Source organism: Protopterus annectens, chromosome 4.part1 (genome assembly GCF_019279795.1).
Source record: "Protopterus annectens isolate FY-2018-M chromosome 4.part1, PAN1.0, whole genome shotgun sequence".
Classification (NCBI taxonomy): domain Eukaryota; kingdom Metazoa; phylum Chordata; order Ceratodontiformes; family Protopteridae; genus Protopterus; species Protopterus annectens.
The window spans coordinates 486,611,284-486,635,656 of record NC_056734.1 but is presented as its reverse complement, the minus strand read 5'-3'; the positions used below and the strand labels follow the sequence as shown (position 1 = coordinate 486,635,656).

The 24,373-nt window shown below is 42.8% G+C and overlaps 1 protein-coding gene across 1 annotated transcript in view; it reads right to left on the bottom strand.

The window, feature by feature from the left end:
* Positions 1–24,373, bottom strand: part of ATP13A3 (ATPase 13A3) — a 2,707,264-nt gene that overhangs the window by 1,502,342 nt on the left and 1,180,549 nt on the right. Inside the window, exon 13 of the mRNA XM_044070296.1 lies at positions 23,187–23,344. Within this exon, the coding sequence (XP_043926231.1) occupies positions 23,187–23,344 (158 nt within the window). The remainder of the gene's footprint in view (positions 1–23,186; positions 23,345–24,373) is intronic.

Here is a 24,373-nt window from a genome sequence, read left to right as displayed (position 1 = left end):
CGTGAGACGTTGCACACAGGGCCATAAACCAAGGGCCTTAAATGCAATGTCTGCACGCACAGACCTCAGAACTAACTGCCCAATCAGACAGTAGTGTAGGTAGTGCCCAATGGTGTCCTCTAGGCTGGAGAAATGCAATAGACTGCCCAGTATGACCACAGTGTAGGTAGTGCCCCATGATGCTGCATAGACAGGTGAAAGGTAATGTAGGGGGATAGGTGGGAGAGAAGGAATACTGCAGCATGGAAGAGAAGGACATCTATAGTTATGATAAGATTTTAGACAACTATTCTATGTCCTTCTATTCTCATGTTGCAGTATTCTTACTGTGGGAGAGTACCACAGCTTAAGGAGGAGGAAGGGTGGAGGAAGAGGTAACAGGATTCCAGGAATCCCTGCAGGACTGCCCTTGCAAATCCTGCTCTGGCTCTGGAGGTATGGCCCAGTTTATAATGTTTGATAAATGTATGTATTGAGGACTAGGTGGCTGCTTCAAGGATGGTAGTTTTGTCCAGGCCCTTGAAGAAGATCCCAGATGAGGCTACTGCTCTAGTACTGTGTGCCCTGACCCTCTGATGCAAGTGTTTTCCTTGGCAGGAATAGCAGAAGCAGATAGTTTTCCTAACCAAGCAAGAGATAGTTGGTTTGGATACTGCCTTGCCAAGGGCTCTGGGATGGAAGGACACAACGAGTTGATTAGACTTTCTAACGGTCTTAGTTTTGTCCAAACAGAACCTTAGCTGCCTGTAGACATCAAGGGAGTGCAGTATTCTCTCACTATCATTTTTAAGAGATGGAAAGAAGGTGGGTAAGTGAATAGACTGATTTAGTGACAGTTCGTTGACCACTTTGGGCATGAAAGAGGGATTGGTGCGCAGGGTCACCCTATCTTTGTGCAAGACAGTGTATGGAGGGGAAGCCATGAATGCCTGTAACTCTGAGACTCTTCTGGCTGAGGTGATGGCTACCAGGAGGACCGTTTTCCATGTGCACATCTGCAGGGATGCAGAACTGACTGGCGCAAAAAAGGCAAGTGTAAGCTTTTATAGGATGTAATTTAGGTCCCAAGGAGGTGGGACAGGCTTCCTCGGTGGCCTAATGTGCAGAACCCCATTTAAAAACAGTTTATCATTCAACCTGGAGAGTAGAGGAGGGTCAGCAGACAGAGATGGCAGATAAGTGAACCTTCACTGATGAAGAAAGGTCTGATTTTATTAGCTCACACACACATGTTAATACTACAGGAACATCCACTTGAAAGGGGTCCCTATGTCTTTGGAGACACCATTTGGAGAACCTTTCCCATTTGGAAATGTAGGATCTCCTTGTGTTGGGTTTCCTGGCCTCCTGCAGGCTAGATAGCACACCCTCGGTGTAATGGTGTCTGAAAGGTACTAAAGGTTTATCACCTGTACGGTTAAGCAGAGCATCTGCAGGTGTGGATGAATGAGAGTTCCCTTCTGTTGTGTGAGCAGATCCACCTAGTGGGGCAACTTCTGGTGATTGTCCTTGGCAAAGGATTGAAGAAGGGGAAACCAATGCTGCCTTGGTCAATAGGGAGTCACCAGCAAGATTTTTGACATGTCCCTCTTGATTTTCAGGAGAACGTTCTGAATGAGAGGGAAGGCATACAGAAACAGTCCCTTCCATGAGATGATGGAAGATGTCCACTCTCCAAGCTAGCGGGGAGGGATCCCTTGTACAAAAGGTTTTCAATTGTCTGTTCTGGGGGGAGGCAAATAAATCTATTTGTGGTATGCCCCATTGGTGGACAATGTCTAGGAATACTTCTCTGTGCAACATCCACTCGTGATGCAGAGAGAATGATCTCCTGAGGGCATCTGCTTGGTGGTCGTCCTGGGATGGGATACAGACTGCCTGTAATGACATGCTGTTCCAAGAGGCTAATTCCCAAATTTGCATTGCTAGTGTGCAGAGTAGGTAGGACCTTGTCCCCCCTTGTTTGTTGATGCACCACATAACAGTGGTGTTGTCTGTGTAGATTTGTAGGGGGCCTGGTTCCAAGAGAGGGAGAAAGGCCTGCAGGGCTAGCTGAACTGCAGTCATTTCCCTCACACTGATGTGTTTCCTGAGGAGGGATGGTTGCCAGAGGGCTTGCACTTTGAGTCCATACATGGTGGCTCCCCGGCCCAGATATGAAGCATCTGTGTGCATGCTTTGAGTTGGTGTGGTTGGTTGGAGGGGCAGGCCTGGATTCAGCTGTATCTGGTGAATCCACCACTTCTTCAATTCTGTTTTTAAGCAAGGCAGAAAGGGTATTTGGAAGTCTAAAGAGTGGCTGTGTTGGGACCACACATTCTTTAGACACCACTCTAACTTTCTCATGTGCATTCTGGCTAATGGCAGCATTGGTATTGTGGCTGTCATAAGGCTCAGTAGGCATATGGAATGCCTGGCTGACAAATGGTTGACCCGGAGGAGGTCCTGGAATTGGTTGATCACGGAAGATACCTTGTCCTGAGGAAGGAAAGCCTTCATAGGTCTGTCCGTATCCTGCATCTCAGGAAGGTTTTGTTCTGTGCTGGGGAGAGGAATGATTTGTTGAGGTTGAGTGTGAATCTCAACCCCTGGAGCAGAGACATGGAGAACAACAGATGGTTTTAGAGGGTGCCTTCCCCTTCTGCCAGGTGAGAATGTCATTCAGGTAGGAGTAGATTTGAATGCCCTTGGTCTTGCAGTAGGCTATGGCTGGAGATAGGCAATTGGTGAAGGGCAAGGCAGTAAACTGAAAGTGTAAACAGGGTCCAGCAAAACGTAAGTACATCCTGTGGTTTGGATGTATGGGAATGTGGAGGTAAACTGCCTTCAAATCCAAAGTGGCCATGAAAACCTTGGGTGGCAATAGTGGAAGCAGGTTTTTCAGGGATAGCATTTTGAAGGTAGGGACTTTCAGAAAGAGGTTTAAGAAGGATAAATCCAGGATTGGCCTCTAAGGGCCGTCCTTTTTTGGTACCAGGAATAAGCTGGAGTAGAAACCTTTTTTTTCCTGGACTGTTGGAACTGGCTCCATGGTTCCCTATGCAAGAAGATCCTGGATGATGTGAGGGACGAGGTAAAGTTGTTTTTTTGGGTGGGAAGAGGATGCCCTGTGGTGTGGGTTTTTCATGCCATTATAAGAAATATCCTTTTTTCCAGTACTACCAGCACCCAATGGTCTGGGGTGATTTCTTTCCAGAAGGGCAGACAGTGAGAGAGGCGAGATGAGAGGTGGAGGTGATGGAGGCAGTCATGCATTGTTGTAATTATTCCTGTCCTGAAAGGACTGTCAGTGGGTGGTCTGAGAACAGGCTGTCCTAGAATAGGATTGCCTCCTTGTCCCTTTCTTATGTCTGGAAGATGCAGGTGGGGGCTCTTCTCACACAGGTAGTCTTAGCAGGGTAATTCTTGTAATATTTTGGTACAGGGGAGACAAGCAAGTGCTTGATATCTTGGAATTCCTTACTCTTCTCATGCAAGTTCTTAAACAGTTTTGCAGACTGTTTTCCAAACAGAAGGTTATGGTCCAGTGGGGCATCCAAAATTTTGGATTTAAGGTCTTCAGGCAGTGGCTGGAGCCTAAGCCATGAGTATCTGTGTAGCACAGATGCAGCAGATCTAGCAGAGGCCTCTGCTGTATCACAACTGCATCTAATAGAGTGTCTAGCAACTTGAGATGCTAGGGACAGTTTAGATGACACTTCTGTCTTATCTGGAGACTCAGGAAAGGAGGACAGTAGGGTTGTAGCTTGGGATACCAAATCCAGGGCATATTTTATCATATGGGTTTGGTAATTAATAGCCCTAAAAGCTAGGGTGGAAGAAGTGTATATCTTCTTGTCCAGCCTGCCCATTACCATGCTGTCCTTGTCCAAGGGTAGTACTGACGAGGAAAGAACGACTCTAGACTGTTTGTCTAGGGCTAAAGCTATCACTGCAGGGTCTGCCAAGGGTGCCTTCAGTAAAAATGTGTGGTCATCAGGGACCTTGTAGAAATGATCAGGTCTTTTGCGGGCAGGTGCTTGAGAGTAAGGGTTTTTTGAGACTGATGCAAATGTATCTAAATATGCAAGAATTACCAGGGAGATGGCTGATGGAGAAGGTGATTCAACCTGCAGCAGCTCAAAATACCTTTTTTTCTGTCATCTGAGTAGTATCCGATTTAAAATACTCCCTCATTTTTATTATAGTCTATCCAAATGTAATGTCCTCTGGAGGGGAGTCTCCCTCTATAGAATCCTCATCAGGAGAGTAGTACTCCAAGGGGGAGGCTATTTGGGATGAGTATGTGACTGACTCATCACAGGAAGAGGATAATGCTTCTTCTTCTTCCTGAGAAAAGGAAGGAAGGATAGAAGCAGCTGAGGCATGTCCTGGGCTAAGTATAGGTATAGTGGAAGCAGAGGGCCTGAGGGCCATGAAGGCCTGCATCAAGGACTGTGTGAAGGACTGCTAGTCTGATTGTCCCTCTGAAGAAGCAGACAAATGTTTTCTTTTTGTCTCTTTTTTTTAAAGGAGTAGCTTTAGGAGAAGTAGTGGGCCTAATTTCAGGAGTCTGCCCTATACAGGAACAATCAGATTCCTGGATCACAGAAGGTCGTCCGGTGGAGCCTGGTTCCCCCTCGACTTTGGTAATAACCAACATCGGAATAACCTCCGTGGACGTGCCAACAGGTACTTCGGAAGCAGTTTCCTCAAGGGTAGGCTCCGAAGTAGACAGCTCTAGCAGATGTCCCTCAACCCCTAAAATCAGTGGTTGGCAGCCCATCCGACGACAGAAGGGCAGAGGTGGTAGGCCTTGAAACTTCGGCCTTTTTTCTTGGTGGTTCCACCAGAGCAGCTGACTCTGGATCCATTCTCAACACTAACTTTTTTAAATCTCTGATTCTCTAAACATATGTTAAGGGCAGCCATACGGCTTATAAGCGTTTTGCGGACAAAAGACTGGCAGATGGTGCAGGAGATATAATCATGTTCCCGGCCTAAACACCAAATGCAATGGTCATGAGAGTGTTTATGTGGGATTTGAAGTCCAAATTAGAATTTACCTTTCTTAGCGGACATCAGCTGCGAACAGACTAACAAACTAAGCCCAACAAAATTATTAATAGGAATTCCCCAATGGGGTGCTTAGCTTTAGGCATCTTGAAGGAGAGGACCAAAGCGACAGATATGATGTTCGACTGTGGCAGACGAGTTCTGAGGTCCGTGTGTGCAGACATCACATTTAAAGCCCCTGGTTTATGGGCCTCCGTGCTTCGTCTCATGCACTAACAGCAACCAGGCTTAATCTTTTGCAGAGGAGCCGACGTTCGGGTTGCCTGAGGCAGAGGATCCCACAGTAAGAATACTGCAACATGAGAATAAAAGGACATTTACTGCTACTTCATATCAAGTTTTACCTCTGTTGACGTGCAATGATCATGTGGTTATGAAGGTTCATTTATGCTTAGAAAATTCTGCCAAACTGAAATCTAAATCAATGCACAGAAAATTAATAACAGATAAAATGGAAACAAAACAGTCACTATGTTACACTAACTGGAGTGATGTGTTCAGAGGAAAAAACGCAGAAGAACTATAGAAAGTTTTGAAAGAGAAAATTGTTGGAATGCAAAAAATAAAACAAAAATGTTTAACCATCTGGATCTAAGCACACAATGTCAGAATGATAAATTTTCTTAAGATGCTTTATAAAGGTGAGAGACAAAAATATGTAAGAAATGGAAAAGATGTCGATCACCAACTTTGAAAACCAAAACAACCAAGTTGGATAAACAAATTAAGCATAGTGTGACACAAGATCAAGAAAAAATTGAAGAAAATGTATACAATGATAATGAGCATAATAAGAAACCATTTTATAGACAGATAAAATGTGGAAGAAGTAAAGACATGCAAATTGATAAGCAGTGCTTAGATACTAGAATTTATTCTCAGACACGATAAAGAAAAACAGTTTGGCTCCACAGAGGGGGGGTGATAAGTTGTCCTAGTGACAGCCAGGTAACCTCAGATACTGAAATCAAGTTAGATTATACTGAAAAAGAACGATGCAAATTGGATCCAAACAAAGCACAGGAAGGAGACAGAATTAGTAATAATGACCTGAGAACACTACAGCAAGAACTTAATAGTACAATTATTCCCCGGGATTCAGTAACACCTACACAAAGTGTACACCTTTCTGAATGAACAGACAACACAGACATAACTCGCATCTTCTTCCTCTTAATTTAGTTTTCCTACTAATATTCTTGCAGCTTTAAATACTGACAGGGATTCATAAAGGTTACCACAAAGTGTAGACTACATATACACTTAGTGTAATCTTTCTGAGTGACTAGAAATCACAAAAAAATGTGATAAGAATGTTCTTGAATACATATTTTGTGCACTTAGTGTAGGCTTTATTGAATCTGGCCCTGTATCTGTTATTTACTAGGTCTTATTAATATGGGGAGATTCCACAAGATTGAAGATATGTACTTATTAAACCCAACTTCAAGGGAAAGGGGAGTAAGACAAACTCAGAGTTATACAGACCCTTTAATGGTGTGGAAAAATAATGAAGGTAATACACTGGATAAGTTATCAGAATTGGAAAGGTTGGGATTTGAAACTATAAGCATGCATATGTAACACGATGTTCTTAAACAACATTACAGCTATGAATGTAAAATTTTTGCTGTGATGTAATTTATATAGATTCAACTTCAGCAGTTGATAGGATCATACACAAAACTCTGATCAAAAACTTAGAAAAACTAAGTACTGATGTACTCTTGATAAGATGGATAGCTGCATGGCTCACAAATAGGACACAGCAAGTATCATACTGCAACTGGATACGTGAAATTCTTGGTTACAGTCAGGGTGTCCCACAGGCCTCTGTCCTAGGCCCACACTTGTTTATATTGAATCTTTCAGGTCTGTCGTTGTCTTCTGAAGTGCTCTACAGTCTGTACGCACATAAGCTGAAATTGGATAAACTGACTGCATGTTACAGATAGGGCAACACAGCAAAAGAACTTGACTAAACTGACCATTTGAGCACAGGAGAATAATATGCTGATAAATACATGAAAAACTAAGCATATGTATAGGCAGATACAGCTCTTTTTCCTAATTATATCAAACAATTGGCTGATGATAGTTGTTGTATATATATTTATAAAGTCTGGGAATCAGAAAAGATGAAGTCATTGTTTATTAGTCACATCAGACCCAAACTTGAGTATGGAATAACAATATGGAAACCTAACAATATGGAAACCTTATAAGAAAACAAACACGAGTAAACTGGAAAGAGTACAGCTGAAATATACCAATGATACCCATGGATGTGAAAATTTAAGTTATTATGAAAGACTAAAATATCTGAACTTGAATAGTGTCTCATATAGATATTTAAATGGAGACCTTATTCAGGTATATTGGGCATTTAGAGACAACTACCTCTGGGAATGATTGGGATTATCAAAAATTAGTAGAGAATCATCCGACAACATATGTACAAGATTCTGTAGGAAAAAGTAGTGCACAATTCATTCTCTGAGACAGCAGCTGAATAATGTTCTGGAAGAGGAGCAATGCTTAAGGAAAGGCACGCTTTGAGCAATTTATGTAATGCTGTAATGGAAGAAAATTGCTAAAAACAAAGCATGTACATATACTGCACACTGACAATAATGGACTCACAGAGGGAGTGGGTGTGCATCAGGGTTTAGTTTTAAGCCTACTGTTGTTCAAACCAGTGATGGTCTACATTAGGAAATTGGTCAGAGGAGACAGATCCACAAAGTTTCTGTATGCAGACGATGTGGCATTAGAAGCAGATTCTGAACAAGAAATTACAGTTGTGTTAGACTTACATAACTGCAGACGTTTGAGTACCTCAGTATTGCAGTACTGATTCTCAGGTCTTCCTGCCATGCAGATGCCTGCAACCAGCTCAGTTCCCAGAGTTTTTACATCATCCCTAGCTGATGGATCTCTGAGGTCTAACATCTGAATGTCAGGGTTTAAGAGGGGTGGTTGTCAGAGACAATTTCAGGTCTTTACAGACTGTGATAGGCAGTCTGATGCCAGAGAACAACATGACCTTTCCAGCTGGCAAAGTTTTTGACAGTGATAAAGGAATGTTCTAACCATGGACAAGAAGTAGACGGAGGGGATGGGGATGGATAAGTTATAGCAAGCAAAAAAAAAAAAAATACCCAGGCATGGGGGAGAAACCAGCAATAAGCAAACAGAGGGATAGGAGAGTGGGAGTTTGTGCTGCAACAGTGATCTACTCAAACATCTACAATTATGATAAGAGTAACACAACTGTACTATGTTCTTCCTAGTCAGTGTTGCAGTACTGATTCTTGGGAAGACTCCCAAAGCTACAGATTTGGAAGCATGCTATCTGGTGGCCCCCAGGACAGCTGGTTCTGTAGGACAGCAGTGGCAAAACATGCCTTAGCCCTAGATGCAGTGCCTAAATGGTAATGTTTGGTGAAGGTGTGACAGAGACCCATGTAGTAGCCTTCAAAGGTGGCATGAGTAGGGACACCTTTTAGGAAGACCACGGTGGCTATCCTGTGTCTAGTGTACTCAGCCCTGACATAAGCTGGTAATAAGTATAACAGAAGGTAATACAATTGTCTATCCATTTTGAAACGGTCTATTTGGAGAGGAGTCTACCTTCTTTCCATTCTGCAAAGGTCACTGTCCTGCTCTATTTGAAAACTTTGCACTGTTAAGGTGACACCTCATCTGTCGATGCATTCCAGGGAATGTAGAATTTGTTCAGTTTTATTTTGCGGTTAGGAAAGAACACTTGCAGGTGAATAGCTTGATTCAAGTACAGTTTCTGATACTACCTTGGGCATAAAAGAGGAGTAAGTTCCCAGTGAAAAACAGTGAAAGGTTCCTTGAGCATCAGGGCTTGTAGTTCTGAGACCTGTCTGGCTGAGGTGATATTAGTGTAGTCTTCCAGGTGAACATTTTTAAAGCACCAGAAGCTGCCGATAGAAAAGATGTCAGGGTAGGTTTTTCCTAATGCATAGTTCAAGTCACAAGAAGGTACATGGTTTTTACATGGAGGTCTTAGGTATTCCCATACTAGATTAATGCTTGCATGAGGAGGTGTAATACCTTTGGCCTGGCACCAAGAAGAAAATCTGTTCCATTTGGGTAAGTACGAATTTCTGGTACCTGGTTTTATTGACACTCTCAGGATATACAGCACTTCAGGAGACTAGTTTGCATTTCTTTGAGTTAAAATCCAATCTTCAGTGTTTTTAGATCAGTGTTTTCAGGAATGCATGGATGGCAGACTCCTTTAACTGGGTGAGTACACCAACCACCAGTAAAAAAATATACTACCTCCCCTTCAGTGAAAGTCAAGTAAATGGAGAAAGTACATAAATGTAGATGTTCAAGTGTATTCACTGTTGCAGTCATCACATTTGGGTTATCCCTTTCAGGGTAGCCCTTGGCCAGCCCAAATACCAGAGACTTAGTATTTCTGCGTCGGTTGCTGTCGCTTCATGACTGACGTCAGGTCATCAGTAGTAAAAAGTAAGGCAGCCGACACCATTACATCATTCTTTCTTGCCCTAAACTGTAAGGAGCCCCAAAGTAGGAGCCAGGTTCTGGTGGAAGAACCCCACCACTGGAAAATAAATACCAATATGTCCCTTGTAAGGAAAAAGAAGAAAGGGGGATGGAGGGACGGAAACCAGGACTGCAACAGTGAATACACTCGAACATCTACATTTATGGTAAGTGTACACCACTGTACTATGTTCTTCGTGTTTCACTGTTGCAGTCATCACATTTGGGTTGATTCCCAAAGCTGAGGAAAAGGGTGGAAGCAGTCAAGGAAGCGAGGGGCTGGCTAGGATGCCCTGGAAGACTGCAGAGGCAAACCCTGCCCTGGATTTGGAGAAAAGAGGCAGGTGGTAATGCTTGGTAAAAGTGTGAATAGCTGTCCAGGTGGCAGCCTCCAGGATGCCCCTGGTGGGGACTCCTCTGAGGAAAGCTGCAGAGGTGGAGGCTGCTCTGGTAGTGTATGTCCTGAGCCCTTGGGGGAGACTTTACATGTTGTTTGTAGCAGAAATGGTTGTAGTGTGTTATCCATTTGGAGATGGTTTGTTTGGAGATGGCTTTGCCTTCTGCCCCTGTAGCAAAGCTAACCAGCAATTGATCAGAATCTGTGCTGTCTGTGCATATCTACTGAGTGCAGAATCCTTTCCCCCTTGTTCTGGGGATTAGGAAAAAAGGTGGGCAAATGAATGGATTGGTTGAGAGCCACACTGGACACCACCTTGGGCATGAAGGATGGGTTAGTTCTGAGGGATACCCTGTCAACATGGAAGATGATGAAGGGTTCCACAGCCATGAGCACTTGCAGCTCAGATACTCTTCTGGCTAACATGATGGCCAGAAGGAATGCTGTCTTCCAGGAGAGAAATTTTAGCTCTGCGAAGAAGCTGTTTCAAAAGGGGGGAGGGAGGGAGAGCTTTTCCAATACAAAATTAAGGTCCCAAGCTGGTGTTGGTGCTCTTCAGGGTGGCCTCAAGTTGCTAGCCCCTCTTAGGAACGGTCTGATCAATGGGCGTGAGAGAAGGGGCTGCTCAGTGGGAAAATGAGCAGAAATAGTAGAGGCATGAATTGTTATAGAGGAAAGAGAGACCGCTGTGTAGTAGGTCAGCTAAGTAATCCAGGATGAGGGGGAGGGAGGGCTGTGCCATACTGACTCCCTTAGCCTGGATCCAGGTGCAGAATCTTTTCCATTTGTCAGCATAAGACTTTCTGGTGCTAGGGCATCTGGCCCCATGGATAACATCTAGAATCTGCTTACTGAGGTTAACAGATTGGTGTGGGGTTAGGGAATAAGCAGAGCTGATAAACTGGGTGTCTGCAATTGGGGATACATGAATTCCCCTTCCCTCTGGGTCAGGAGGCATGGAATCTGAGGAAGATGCTATGGGGGCAGTGGGGACAGGCTGCCCAGCAAGGGGTACCAGTGCTGTCGCGGCCAGTCTGGAGCTATAAGAATGGTCCTTGGTTTTTCCTCCTTTATTTTGAGCAGTAACCTGGGGATGAGAGGTAGTGGAGGAGAGGCATAGACCGTTAGATTGACCCAGGGAACCTTGCATCTTCATGGGTCCTACGTATGCTTTCCAGGCTACTTCCAGGCTATTTCTGAACTGTCTGAGGTTATAATTTTTGTCTCTGGTAGAGAGAAATTTGTCCCTGGTTATGCAGGATGATGTCTTTTCACCAAAGTAGCTCCTTTGTTCGGAAGGGGAGAAGCAGCACCAGAGTTTTCAGGGGTTGAGAATGTTGTTTTTAGGATTTGTTTTTTTTTATTGCAGTTTTCTCATGTGTCGTTTTACAAGGGGGGGGGGTCATTAAGATGCAGGATGCTATGCATCATAAAGCCCTTAGGTATTCCCTTACACAGACTGTCTTCCTTAGAAGCTGTGTAAATAGTTTGCTGGAAGGAAACCCTGTCTTGGGGTAGGAAGGCCTTTTGTGTACTGATTCTATCAGTGGGCTGAGAAAGAGAATTCTTGTCTGAGAGTGAAGCTGGTACTTGCAGAGACTGAGAGTGAGGCCTACCTTCTGCAAACAGTCCACTGTGACTTGCAGTGATGCTTGACGTTCCAGGATGGATTTTCCCTGGGTCACCTGCAGTAAGGGTAAATGTGCATCCCCTTAAGGTTTTGCAATGGCTATAATCATAGCCAGACATCTGGTAAAATCTCTGGGAGCAGTGGATAAGCCAAAAAGTAAAGCACTGAACTGGTAGTGTAATCAAATATGGACGTAAAGGTAGGTGTCCTTTAGGTCTAGGGTAACCATATAGGTGCCCTGAAACATCATGGTCAACAGGTTTTGAAGAGTTAACATTTTGAATTTGGGAATGTGCAGAAACTTGTTCAACTTTGACTAAGTCTATGACTGGTCTCCAGGTGCCTTCCTTTCTTGGGACTAGAAATATCCCAGAGTAAAACCCTGTGCCCTCCTCTCCTACAGGGACTGGTTGAACAAACACTTGTTGCAGAAGTTCTAGTAAGATGGGGGGGGGGCTCTTGGTCTTTTGGGAGTTTTGGTATATCTGGTTCTCTCCTTGAATTGAATGGAATAGACCTTTCGTACGATATTTAGGACCCACTGGTCCCCTGTGATGACTTTCTCTGCACTGGGCTACACAGGAACTCCGTATCCAGAAGTGTTCGGCCTTGATTTGGTTTAAAACAGCCTGAATCCTCATCCAGGTGTGTCCACAAGTGGCAGAACCCATAACAACTGCTCTACATAATGCATCAAAAACACATTTTTTGTGAACGTCTGCACACCTGTAGTGCTGATATAGCTGTCTTTTGTATGTTTCTCTAAAAGGTCTTGTCCGTAATGTCCTCTGCTCCACATGGGATGTGTGGATTTTAGTCCTAAGCTTAAGGATTTCTAGAACAAAACCTACCACAACCCTGACAACTAGAAACATCATGCTGAGGCCCCAAACAAAGCAGACAAAAGGAAGGGAAATCTTTATGAAGGATTTGCTTACCACACCTCAGGCAGCTATTGACATTCTTAAACATTAATTAGAAGACATTTTCTCCAACAGGGTACTTAACCTAAAAGCAGGTTGTAAGAAACTCGGCTGAAAATGAGCTGAATGATGGACTGCAAGCATTAAATAAAACTGTACAGAGCACATGGCTGGAAAGAACTGGAGATTGTGCCGATGAATGCCCCTCTTATAACCTGACATCTGTCATTCATGGCTGATGTAAAGACTCTGGGATTCAGGTCAGTAGCAGGCTTCTACATGGCAGGAAGACACAAGAATCAGTACTGCAACAATGACTATAAAAAACATCTTCAGAAAATGATAGGGGAATGGAACAAACACTGAAGGCACATGGAATGAAACTAAATGCAGACAAAACAAGTATCATGGCAGCAAATGAAGGAAATAAGAAGCTGAAAACTGAGACAGTAGGGAAACAGATGAACAGGCTAACAGTTTCAAGTATCTGGGTGGGGTGGCTGAGGAGAATGGAAAGTCTGAATGAGAAGGTCAGGAGATCAAAGCTAAAATCAGAGGGGCTACAGCTAACCTTCAGAGTGTCAGGGTTAGTGTGTTATAGAAAAATAGATGAAAAATAAGGTGAACAAAACAGCGGTGCAACCAATACTACTATATAGTACAGAAACCTAGGCAGTGAAGGCAGAGCAGAGGTGATGGAGATGAACTGCCTAACATCTGTGGTAGGATGCACACTGTGGGACAGACAAATAAATGAAGACATCAAGAGCAGAAGCCAAAGTAGCTCCAATTGCAGAGATCATCAAAAATAGTAGATCGTGGTGGTTTTGGAACATGTGCAAAAAAAGCAGATGGTGATCTTATGAAGGAGATTTGGAAGATAAAGTAGGATAGCAAGAGGAAATGAGGACATCCAGCAAAGATACGGATGGAATGTATGAGAGAAGACCTGAGACAGGCAGGCAAGCATGACTGATTAAGATAGGAGTGTGGCACTGAATTGAAAGAGGCAGCAACAATTGATATGGTACCCGAACCCCATGTAGAAAATGGGGAAAAAAGTGGTTGATGATAATCACGGCTGTTTTCTATTAATACATGTGGATCTATACTGCAATGTAAATTTTGATAATTTCATAAAATATTTAAAAAACTACCAGTGTTTATTTTGCCACATACTCGACGCCAATCATTCCTCACATAAAACCTGGTACCAGGACTGCAAATTTAAAGCCTATACTACTAAGCATTAGTTTGTGGCTGTGGTGCTTATCATGAGACTGTACCCCCCCCCCCCGGCCATCACAACTGGTGTATTTAGGTTGTAATACTTTTCCAAGCTTTACTGCACTTATTTTCTTTCCACTGCTATGTCCTGCAGGTTGGCCTATTACCTTGACTAGTTTTCTTCCTGTCTTTCTATAGATAAACCTCTTTTTTTTCTTGTGCTCATTTACTCCTCTGACATGACTTCCCTTCCTATTCCAACTGCTTCGTTTCCTTTGAAAGTCGCTCTGTTCTACACATCACATCATACACCTTTGTCATACCATGGTACCTCTCCCTCCCTCTCATACCTCTGCAATATCTCACTGCTCTCTCACCAATGGAATAGCTGTGAATTCTCTTTGACAAAAAGGTTGAAGGTAAATGAAAAAAAAAATCATACTTTTAACACACAACCATCCTGGCCCTACTACCTACATACATAATAATCAAGAGACTTTTCCTGAGAGGTATTAAACTTAAGTTTAATGTCACTCAGTATCTGTTTATTTGCTCTTTTCAGCCTTAATTAGACACACAACTCTGTCTCTACACGAGTATCCATTTGGACTGTATTTTGATATATTTACTACATAGGCTGGAAATTTTCATTTTATAACTCTACATGTGGACAGTATACAACTTAGTTGTGGTATGCTGATTTAACACTTGCAGCGAAGTGAAAATGACCGTGATTACTCACAAACCTTCAAGAGCTTTAGGGAAATAAGTGTCATATACCACCTGGTGGCATAAATAGTGTAAATCCAGTTCTTGTTTACTGCTTCCTTTATTATGTGTTTTCTTACATTACGGTGTTCATATGATGCAGTTAGCAAAGCATCAACACAAAGTTTCTAATGTTAAAGAGTTTATACTAGAATAAGGAAGGAGTTTAGTACACACTGCTTTTCTGAACTATGCTATAGTAATCGCACATTGCCCATTCAGTTGCTAGACAAAAGCTAAGCAAGCAGTCCCCATAAACTGCAGTTCAGAAACATGTTAAATAGTAGTTCAACAAAATTTATGCTTTTAGAAGTAACAAATCCACTCTACAGTTGGAGGCCTTTGGTTAAAAGCTATTACCTGTACTTTGTGAATAAATGGCAAAACCATACAAACACAGCAGAATACAAATGAGACAAAGTACTGTACTGAAAAAAGGACTGAGTTTCACATGTGAAATACAACTATGTTAATTACACACCTTTGCTATCTGTCAGACTACTAGATTAGCTACCGTACATCTTTTGCAAGTTCTACTGCCCAGGATAGTGGCCTCCATAGACACAATAAAATAGGGCTGTCTTCTATTTTTTTTCTGTCTTGTTGCACACATTTTGCAAAAAATAGGAGAAAAGGGCTCAAGCAACAGCAGCCATCAAAATCTGAATGCTTTCACTGAAAACGTAGGGATCTAATCATGTCCACCGATACTCTCCATCCACAACCATCACTTGCAGACTATGTTAGCACTGAATTTGCAATTAGCATAGCATTCACTGTTCAAACACACTACAAAATCCTAGTTGGTACACAGACACCCTTATAGGTTCACAGGTGTGTACTAGGCTAATGGCCCTGGAGCCTTTACAAGCCTAGCCCGTAAGATTACCCTGACATCGTGCCACCTGACCTTAGTTCCCAGTGCCTTTGACCTTAGTTCCCAGTGCCTTTGTCAAGTAGAGCCACTGGAGTGATCCCTGGGGTGAACTTTCTATTTCCCATCCACACATCAAGATTTCTCTTGAAGAGGGCCAGTGAGGTACTCTGTTTGATATGTATGGGAAGTCTATTCCATAGCATGGACAATCTCTGGGTTATAAACCTGTCCCTCCAGCATGTTTGTTGATTGCGGTAATGAAGTTGAGGTCTCTGGAGCATGTTCATAGGAAGGTACTAGGCTATTGGCCCTAAGGCCTATATAAGCCTAACCAAAAAGGCACCCTGGCTTTTGCCACCCAAGAAAATTATTTTCCTGTGCCCCTGTCAAGCAGAGCCACAGAAGTGATCCCTGGGGTGAATTTCCTATTTCCCATCCAATCATCAAGAGTTTTCTTGAAGAGTGCTAATGAGGAGCTCTGTTTCACATAGATAGGAAGTCTCTTCCAGAGTATGGGAAGTCTCTGGGACAGGAATCTATCCCTCCAGCATGTTGTGTTTATTGTGGTGACAAGGTTTAGGTCCATAGAGCATGTAAGCTTGGAGGGATTGGGATTTCTTTAAGTGGAGCACGTCCAACAGCTCTGGGTTTGACATAGCTTTGTATGTTAGGCAGAGATCGCCTCTGAGTAGGTGATATGCAACGGAGTAAAGCTGGAGTTTTTTGAAATGGTCTGTGTAGGGCATCTGTTTGAGGCCAGTAATTCTCTTTGTGAGGTAATTCTGAGGCCTTTCTAGTTGATGTAGATGTCTTGTGAGGTGCATACCAAAAAGGGTGTTGTACTCTATAATGGGTTTAATGAGTGATGAGTAGAGGGGAACAATGACCTCTTTTTTTCTGGATGAGAAACCTTTTGTGATGAGGTGTGCCACGTAGAAGGATTTCCTGACCACTGTGGCAATGTGATTATCAAAGGAGAGACTACTTTCCACCTGTGCCCCAAGGTCTCATCACACTTTTAGTGTTAAGTAGACCGCCTATGTGGTAGTTCATGGGTACAGAGTTTTTACCAAAGGGGATGACAATGCACTTTTTGGCACGGAGCCTGAGGCCATGGCTTTGACACCAGACATCTGTCTCAGTGAGGCCCTTTTGTAGGATGTCCACATCGTTAGTAGTTTCGATTATGGCTCCTAGTTTGCAGTCAACTGCGAACTTAGTTAGCCAAAGACCTTCTGTGTTAGCCTGTACTTCAGAGAAGTAGATACCAAACAGGAGAGGACTCAGGACTGAACCCTGTGGTACTCCACTTGCCACTGGTCTGAAGTCGGATTTGGAGTCTGCTACTTTCACAGTGTGGGTTCTGTCAGTAAGCCAGTTGGCAACCCATCTTGTGACATAGGGATTTATACCTAGTTTAGTGAGTTTATCTATAATTCCAAAGTGGGGGATGGTGTCGAAAGCCTCGGCGAGATCTAGATAGGCTGTGTGAACCACCTTACCCTCATCCATGGCTTTGGCGACTGCTTCAAAGAAGTCTATCAGGTTTAGGAGACATGATCAGCCTTTTACAAACCCGAACTGTGTGGGGTCCAGAGTTTGGAGATTACCAATGTCTTTGTTTATGAGTTCCATGATGATATGTTCCATGGCCTTGCAGACCAGGCTCGTCAGGCTAATGGGGCGGTAGTTCCCGGGGTCTGTTGTGGCTCCCCCTTTGTGGAGTGGGATAACCGTCGCAGTGCGCCATTCAATGGGCACAAAGCCTGAGGTGAGGCCATGATTGAACATGGTACTTAGGTGGGGTGCCAGTTCATTCTGTAGTTCATGTAGAATGCAGCCTGGGATGTTGTCAGGTTCCATGGATGCTGTGTTCTTGGCTTTAGAGAGTGAGGTTTTTACCTGTGCAGCTGTGAGTACAGGAACTTTGCATTCTTCCGGTATAGACTGGCCCTTTAGGGGATGAGAGGGGGGTAAAGTTAGCACTGAACTTATCTGCCAAGATGTTGGCAATATCAGTTGGTTCTGTATATTCAGTGCCATTGTGCTGTAACTCAGAGCAGATATCAGTGTTGCCCATTGAGATTCTTGACATAGCTATACAATGCTTTGTGGTTGTCCTCAGAATCAGTGGCGATTTTGCTTTCATAGCTAGCTTTGGAGGATTTTATGAGGGGTCTCAGCTTCTTACTGAGGCTGACCAGGGAGTTCCTCCAATCATGGGATTTTACTCTTTTTTGCAACAGTTTCTTTCTTCTGTTGTAGAGTTTGTTTATGGCAGAAGACCACCAGATTGGCTTCGTTTTTTTGGAGGATAGCATCTTGGTTCTGTTAAGGATAGCATGATCCATGCACTCATGTAAGTGCTTATAAAGTGTATTTGTGTAGGATTCAGCAGTCGTACCTCTATTGTCCATCTGCATGGGTGCCGTGAAGTTTGCCACTTCTGTCTTAAGAAGCGTGAAGTAGGCTTTGGAGAAATTTTTTACAGTTGTTTCCCTAATGGGGGGTGGGGGCGGGATGTGGATGTCTAGGGTGATTAGCTTGTGGTAGGATCTGACCAACAAGGAACTGTCCTCTGGTGTGGAACACCGGTCGCCCATGTTGGCAATGAGGAGGTCTAGGATATTGCTGCTCCTGGTGGGGGTGTGGATAAGTTGATCCAAGGCATTGGAATCTATGAATTCCAGAAAATGTTGAGCAAAAGAGTTGGTATGAATAGTTTTCCCAGTTGATGATGGGGTAGTTGAAATCACCCATTATTACAGTGTTGGGTTGTACCCTAATATTTTCCAGTTCATCATGAAAGGAGGAGTGGTAATCCTGGGGCATGGTGGGGGGTGTGTAGCAAGCTACACTTTGGATTGCGGTCTTGTCCAGACTTAGTTGCATTAAGATAATCTTGGATGCATTATGCTGAGCAACTAGCTTGGAGGCGTGGACATCCTTAATGAATATGGACACGCCTCCGCCTTTAGTGTTTCGGTCTGGGTTAGGGAACCGAAAGGTGTGGTATGAATTATAGCCTGGTAATGCAGGGGTGCTCTCTGGAGCTTTGAACCAGGTCTCTGTCACTGCACAGATGTCGATGTTCTCCATTTTAAGGAGTGCCTCGAGTGAGTGCATTATGAGGGTTAGATTTCTAGTATTGAGTAGTATTACCCTCAGATTTTGCTTGCTTGTACCTGTTACGGTGATGAATTTGTCATTTGAACCTTGCCTAAAAAAGGCACTATAGGGGTGGCAAGAGCCTTTGCCGGTATCCAGAATCCCAAGGGCGACAGGTGCAGGCCATCTCTTGCAAAGCATCGTGGTCTGTTGATCATGTCATCCCAGACAGACAGATATTGGATTCCCTTAAAATGACACCAGAAGCTTAGCCAATTGTTGAAGTCAATCATTTTGTCCTTGTACTGTGGTATCATTCCGGGTGATGGCAGGGTGCTACTCAGGGCTAGGGTCATACCTGCCTAGGCTACAAGATCGGAGAGCTCCTCCATGTCTCTTTTCATGTAGTCCAGGGAGGTACGTCTCAGGTCATTCACACCAACATGGACAATGCCATGAGTTCTACTCAGCAAACGGGTGGAAAAGTGACAACAAGGGTTAATCCAACCCCTGAGAGGGATACAGATCAACGTGACTTCACTAGCTGGTTCCGTATGCCGGATATGGAACTGACGGGTTCGCAAGAAGCAAGGAAGGAGACGCCAACACTTAAACAACAGATGGTTAATTTCGAGAGGCTATGTATTAAATTTCAAGCCCTACAACTCGATAACATGTTCCTCACTAAATCGTTGACGCTGAAGCAATTACCGAAAGGTTTGAGGATATGGAAGCAACTCATGGGTGTGGAAATAGGGACAACAGCACATCGTGAACTGGTAGCACTATTTGGTAAAACAGATATGGAAATGATGAACATCATTATCCATAACAATGACAGTAAACTGGTTTAATTAGAAGAAGATATATCTGTTCTCCACAAAAGTATAACTAAAGATTTACTGTTTTTCCAACATAAGGATAATTTTTGTAAAGTACTTAATGTTGAAGCTTTTGTCAACAAAAATGTCAGTATTAAACATAAGAAACTGTTGAGAGACACCAACGATTACAGGGAGAATGGTGCTTACCCAGTGGGGTTAAAATAAAAGCAGCATGGTGATGTGTTTATGTACAGTAATACTGACATTAATGGTGGTGAAATTGAAAATGTTGTTGAAACAGAGTATGGAGAAGTGTTTGATAACCACTACTGTTTTTTGGACCAACCAATGGAACTAAGGAGATCGGAAAGACTTTTGAACAGGGGTAACAGTGGAGGCAGGAATGCTCCACGGAACTATTACAACAGGAATGGCCGGGGGGGGGGGGGGGTTATCATTAAACTTGTTTTATACTTTATGTTCTGATGTTGTTGATGTATCCACTATTATTTATAGTGATTTTTTGTTGGATCATGTTGTTGAATGTCAACTGGATGCCCGTGGTGAAGGTGTCAAAATGATTGAAGCAAGTTCTGCTTCTTCGAGTGTCATGGGTTTTAATAATACGTATGATCAAATGGTATATAAAGTGGTGAAAAAACAAGGTTTTACTATATATAATTATACAGAAATGAGCATTAGTGATGCACATTTTTCAGTTCCTTAGTAAAGGAACAACTTTTGTGCCAAATTTTCGACTAGATATAGCTAATGTGCTTATTAATTTAAAACTATTTACGAGACAGTTCATAGGTTCATACTAGGCTATCTGCCCTGGGGCAATTACAAGCCTAGCCCGATTTTGTTTGGCTTACACCACCCCTTGATTTGAGTATACTGTGCCCTTTTTAAGGTTTAGTTTACTGTGCCTCTGTCTAATAGTGGCACGGAAGTAATCCCCGGGACAAAGCTACGATCCCCCATCCACTCATCAAGATTCTTCTTGAAGAGATTCAGTGAGGTGCTCTGCCTAACATGAATTGGAATTCTATTCCAGAGCGAAGGGAGCCTCTGGGTTATGAATCTGTCCCTCCAGCAAGTTCTATTTATTTCTGTGCTGAGGTTCAAGTCCCTCGAGCGTGTGGCTCTAAGGGATTTAGATTTACTGAGGTGGAGCATGTTCATTAATTCTGGATTGGACATAGCTTTATATGTCAGGCATAGATCGCCTCGAAGTAGGCGGTATGCAACTGAGTAGAGCTGGAGTTTTTTTAACCGAGCAGCATATGGAATCTGCTCGAGTCCCTTGATCCTCTTGGTGAGGTACTTTTGGGGTCTTTCTAATTGCTGCAGGTGTCGGGTAAGGTACATCCCAAAAGGGGCATTATATTCTATGATAGGCCTGATGAGGGATGAATAAAGGGGCACGATTACCTCTCTTGATCTAGATGTGAATCCTTTCATGATGAGGTGGGCTATGTAGAAGGTCTTTCTAACCACTTTGGCAATGTGGTTGTCAATGGAGAGATTGCTATCAACTTGGGTCCCCAGATCCCTAATTACTTTCTCTGTACTTAATGGGTTACCGCCTATGTGGTAATTTGTGGGCACATTATTTTTGCCAAAGGGTATGACTATACACTTTTTGGCATTTAGCTTTAGACCATGGCTCTGGCACCAGTTATCCGTCTCTGTGAGACCTTTTTGAAGGATGTTTGTGTCAGCTGGAGAGTCAATTATGGCGCCCAGTTTGCAGTCATCTGCGAACTTGGTAAGCCATAGTCCTCCCACGTTGGCCTGTACCTCGGAAAAGTATATACCGAACAAGAGCGGTGCCAGGACAGAACCTTGTGGGACGCCACTTGTGACCGGTTTCGAGTCTGACATGGCTCCAGCAACTCTCACTCTGTGGGTTCTGTCTTTGAGCCAGTTTGCGACCCATCTTGTGACATAGGGGTTTATATTTAAGCTGGATAGCTCATCTATGATGCCCGAGTGGGGTATTGTGTCAAATGCCTTTGCTAGGTCCAGATAGGCTGTGTGGACAACCTTCCCTTCATCTATGGCTTTGGTGACTGTTTCAAAGAAGTCGACCAGGTTCAAAAGGCAGGATCTGCCCTTGACGAAGCCGAATTGGGTAGGATCTAGTGTCTGTAGGTCCCCAAAATGTCTTTGTTTATGAGCTCTATGATGATCCTCTCCTTAGCCTTGCAGACTAGGCTAGTCAGGCTTATGGGGCGATAGTTTCCAGGGTCCGTAGAGGCTCCACCTTTGTGGAGTGGGACCACTGTTGCTGTACGCCATTCTGTGGGCACATATCCTGTAGTGAGGCTGAGATTGTACAGCTGTTTTATTTGAGGGGTTAATTCTTCTTGGAGTTCATGTAGGACGCAACCCAGGACGCCATCTGGTCCCATGGAAGCAGTGTTTTTTGCTTTGGAGAGGGCAGCCTTCACCTGAGCATCAGAGATGTTTGGGAGGCAGCCCTCTGCCGGGATAGATACTTGTTCTTTTGGGGGGGGGGGGTGGTGGAGAAGTTTGCACTGAACCTGTCTGCCAGGATATTGGCGATGTCTGTGAGTTCAGTGTATTTTTTGTCGTTTAGAATCAACTCAGAACAAGTCTGGGAGTTGCATCCCAGGTTCCTAACATAACTGAAAAAAGCCTTATGATTGTCTTTAGTGTCCTGTGCAATTTTTCTCTCGAAGCTGGCCTTGGAGGATTTTATGAGGGATCGTAATTTTTTGCTAGTACTGATCAGAGCTGCCTTCCCTATTAGGGATTTTGCTCTATCATGTAGTAGCTTCCTCCTTCTGTTGTACAGTTTATTTATGGCTGGGGTCCACCAGACTGGACGCCTGCCTTTGGATGATTGGGTCTTGGTTTTGTTTGGGATAGCATGATCCATGCATTCCTGGAGATGTCCGTAGAATGCATTTATATAGGATTCTGCAGTTTGGACCATAGTTTCCACTGGCCCTGGGGCCTTGAAGGATTCCACTTCGGTTTTGAGAAGTGAGAAGTTCGCTTTTGAGAAGTTTTTCACTGTGGTTTTCTGGGTTGGGGGTGGGGTCGGGATGTGGATATCCAGTGAAATTAATTTATGGTCTGATCTTACCAACGGGGGATATACTTCTGGTATGGAGCATAGAGTACCCATGTTGGTAATGATCACAACTACTGTTTACTTTCCAACATAATAAAATGAAAAATGTCATAGCACACTGCCTTGGCCACAAACCTGTACCTTTTACATTTGCTAATACCACTCTCAATGGAACAGAAAAGGGCAAGGTGCAGTGCAGTCCTTTTCAAACTGTGCAAAATGAAGGGTTCTCAACAGCCCAAAGGCAACATTTTCCAATCTAAATTTTACTGTACTTTAAAGTGAGAGATAAACTGTAGTCTGCTTATTATGTACAGCAATAAAATATGAGGAACTACAGCAGCAAATAAGAGAAATCCAAGTAAATTTTCCAGAAGGGAAGAAGGCCTGCTGAAAAAATTCATAATAAAATCAGTACTAATAGAAAAATATAATATTAAACAAAGCAGCCTTTAAACAAAATTCTCAAAATGTTTTCTAAATGGATAATATAACTATTTCTTTACACGCAGTACATTTTACACCAGCAATATGACCTATCATATTTCTCAGTAATTTCTATGGCCACCACCTCTAAGAGTAAAGCTTAACTGATAAAACTATTACGGCTATGAAATCACATATTCCCTTTACACACACTTATCAAATTCTCAAAATGTAAAAAATGCAATCACATTTTTGTTTAATCACAGCATCAGTTTAAAGTATATTATGAATACTTACCTTATTTAATATGCTGTTGACAATAGTATAAATAAACCCGACTGCTGCCACCAAAACAAGGCAAAGTAGAAAAAGATATGCATCTCTGTACAACTTAAAATCAGTTGGTCTTGGATATAATATTGATCGAACAAGCTGCCCTTTGGAAGTACTAAATCCTTAAAAGAAACAAGATATTACAGGTTACTGCTTCATAGAAAAAGTAACACACTGCGAAGGTAAAATCTTGCATAAGCTATGCAAAGCCAAATATTGCAATTGCTATCATGAAAGGTTAACACAAAAGACAGCTGTTAGCATTTACTCACCAGTAAAACTAGCTTACTATAGAGCTGCAGGTTAGAATCTCAGTGTAACATTATGAAAGATGACCAGCTAATGCTACGGGCTACCAAAAAAAGCAATTACTGGAAAATGGAAATCAAAATCTAAACCAATCATAACTAAGTAATGAACAGTGTAAAGGAGATAAAAGCACTAAAGGTGGGAAGGGACAAATTTCACAGAAATAAATGGAATTTGTGGGAACAATGTATGCAGAATAATGTTCAGGAGGAGTGAGTTTTAAAGAAAGGCAGGAATTCAACAATTTATGCAATGTAGGATTGAATGAAAATTGAAACCAAAACATATGTAGACTGCATAATAATAATGGAAAATGTTCCTATTTAATTTCTTTTCTATTGATGTATTTATACTTGTGCTACTGTTTAAAACATGATGATTTTATAAAGATGTTAAAAAATACATGATCATCCCAGGAAGTTGAGCTGGTCATTCATCTTGCGTTAGACCAGCAGACAATAACCATAAACTTATCAAGCCAGCCCCCATAACACCACTTCAGTGAACTACAAAATGCTTGTGACAATGAAGAGCTATTCAAAATACACCCTCTTGATTCTGGAGGTTCTTTAATTATGGGACTGACTAAGCATCTCATAAACAGAGGCCAAGTGACATTTTCAAGCTTCAGAGGGCTGTAGTTTAAATGATATTATAGAAAGTCTGTACAAATTAAGTAGTTTAAATGATATTATGGAAAGCCTGTACAAATTAAGTGCTAATCCTGTTTCATTTAATCTGATCATACCACAGCAGCGATAAATTATCTTATTGGCTCACTGCACATCAGACTATGCATGTTACCTCAGATATCACAGAACTAGCAAAAGGCAGGAGTTTTG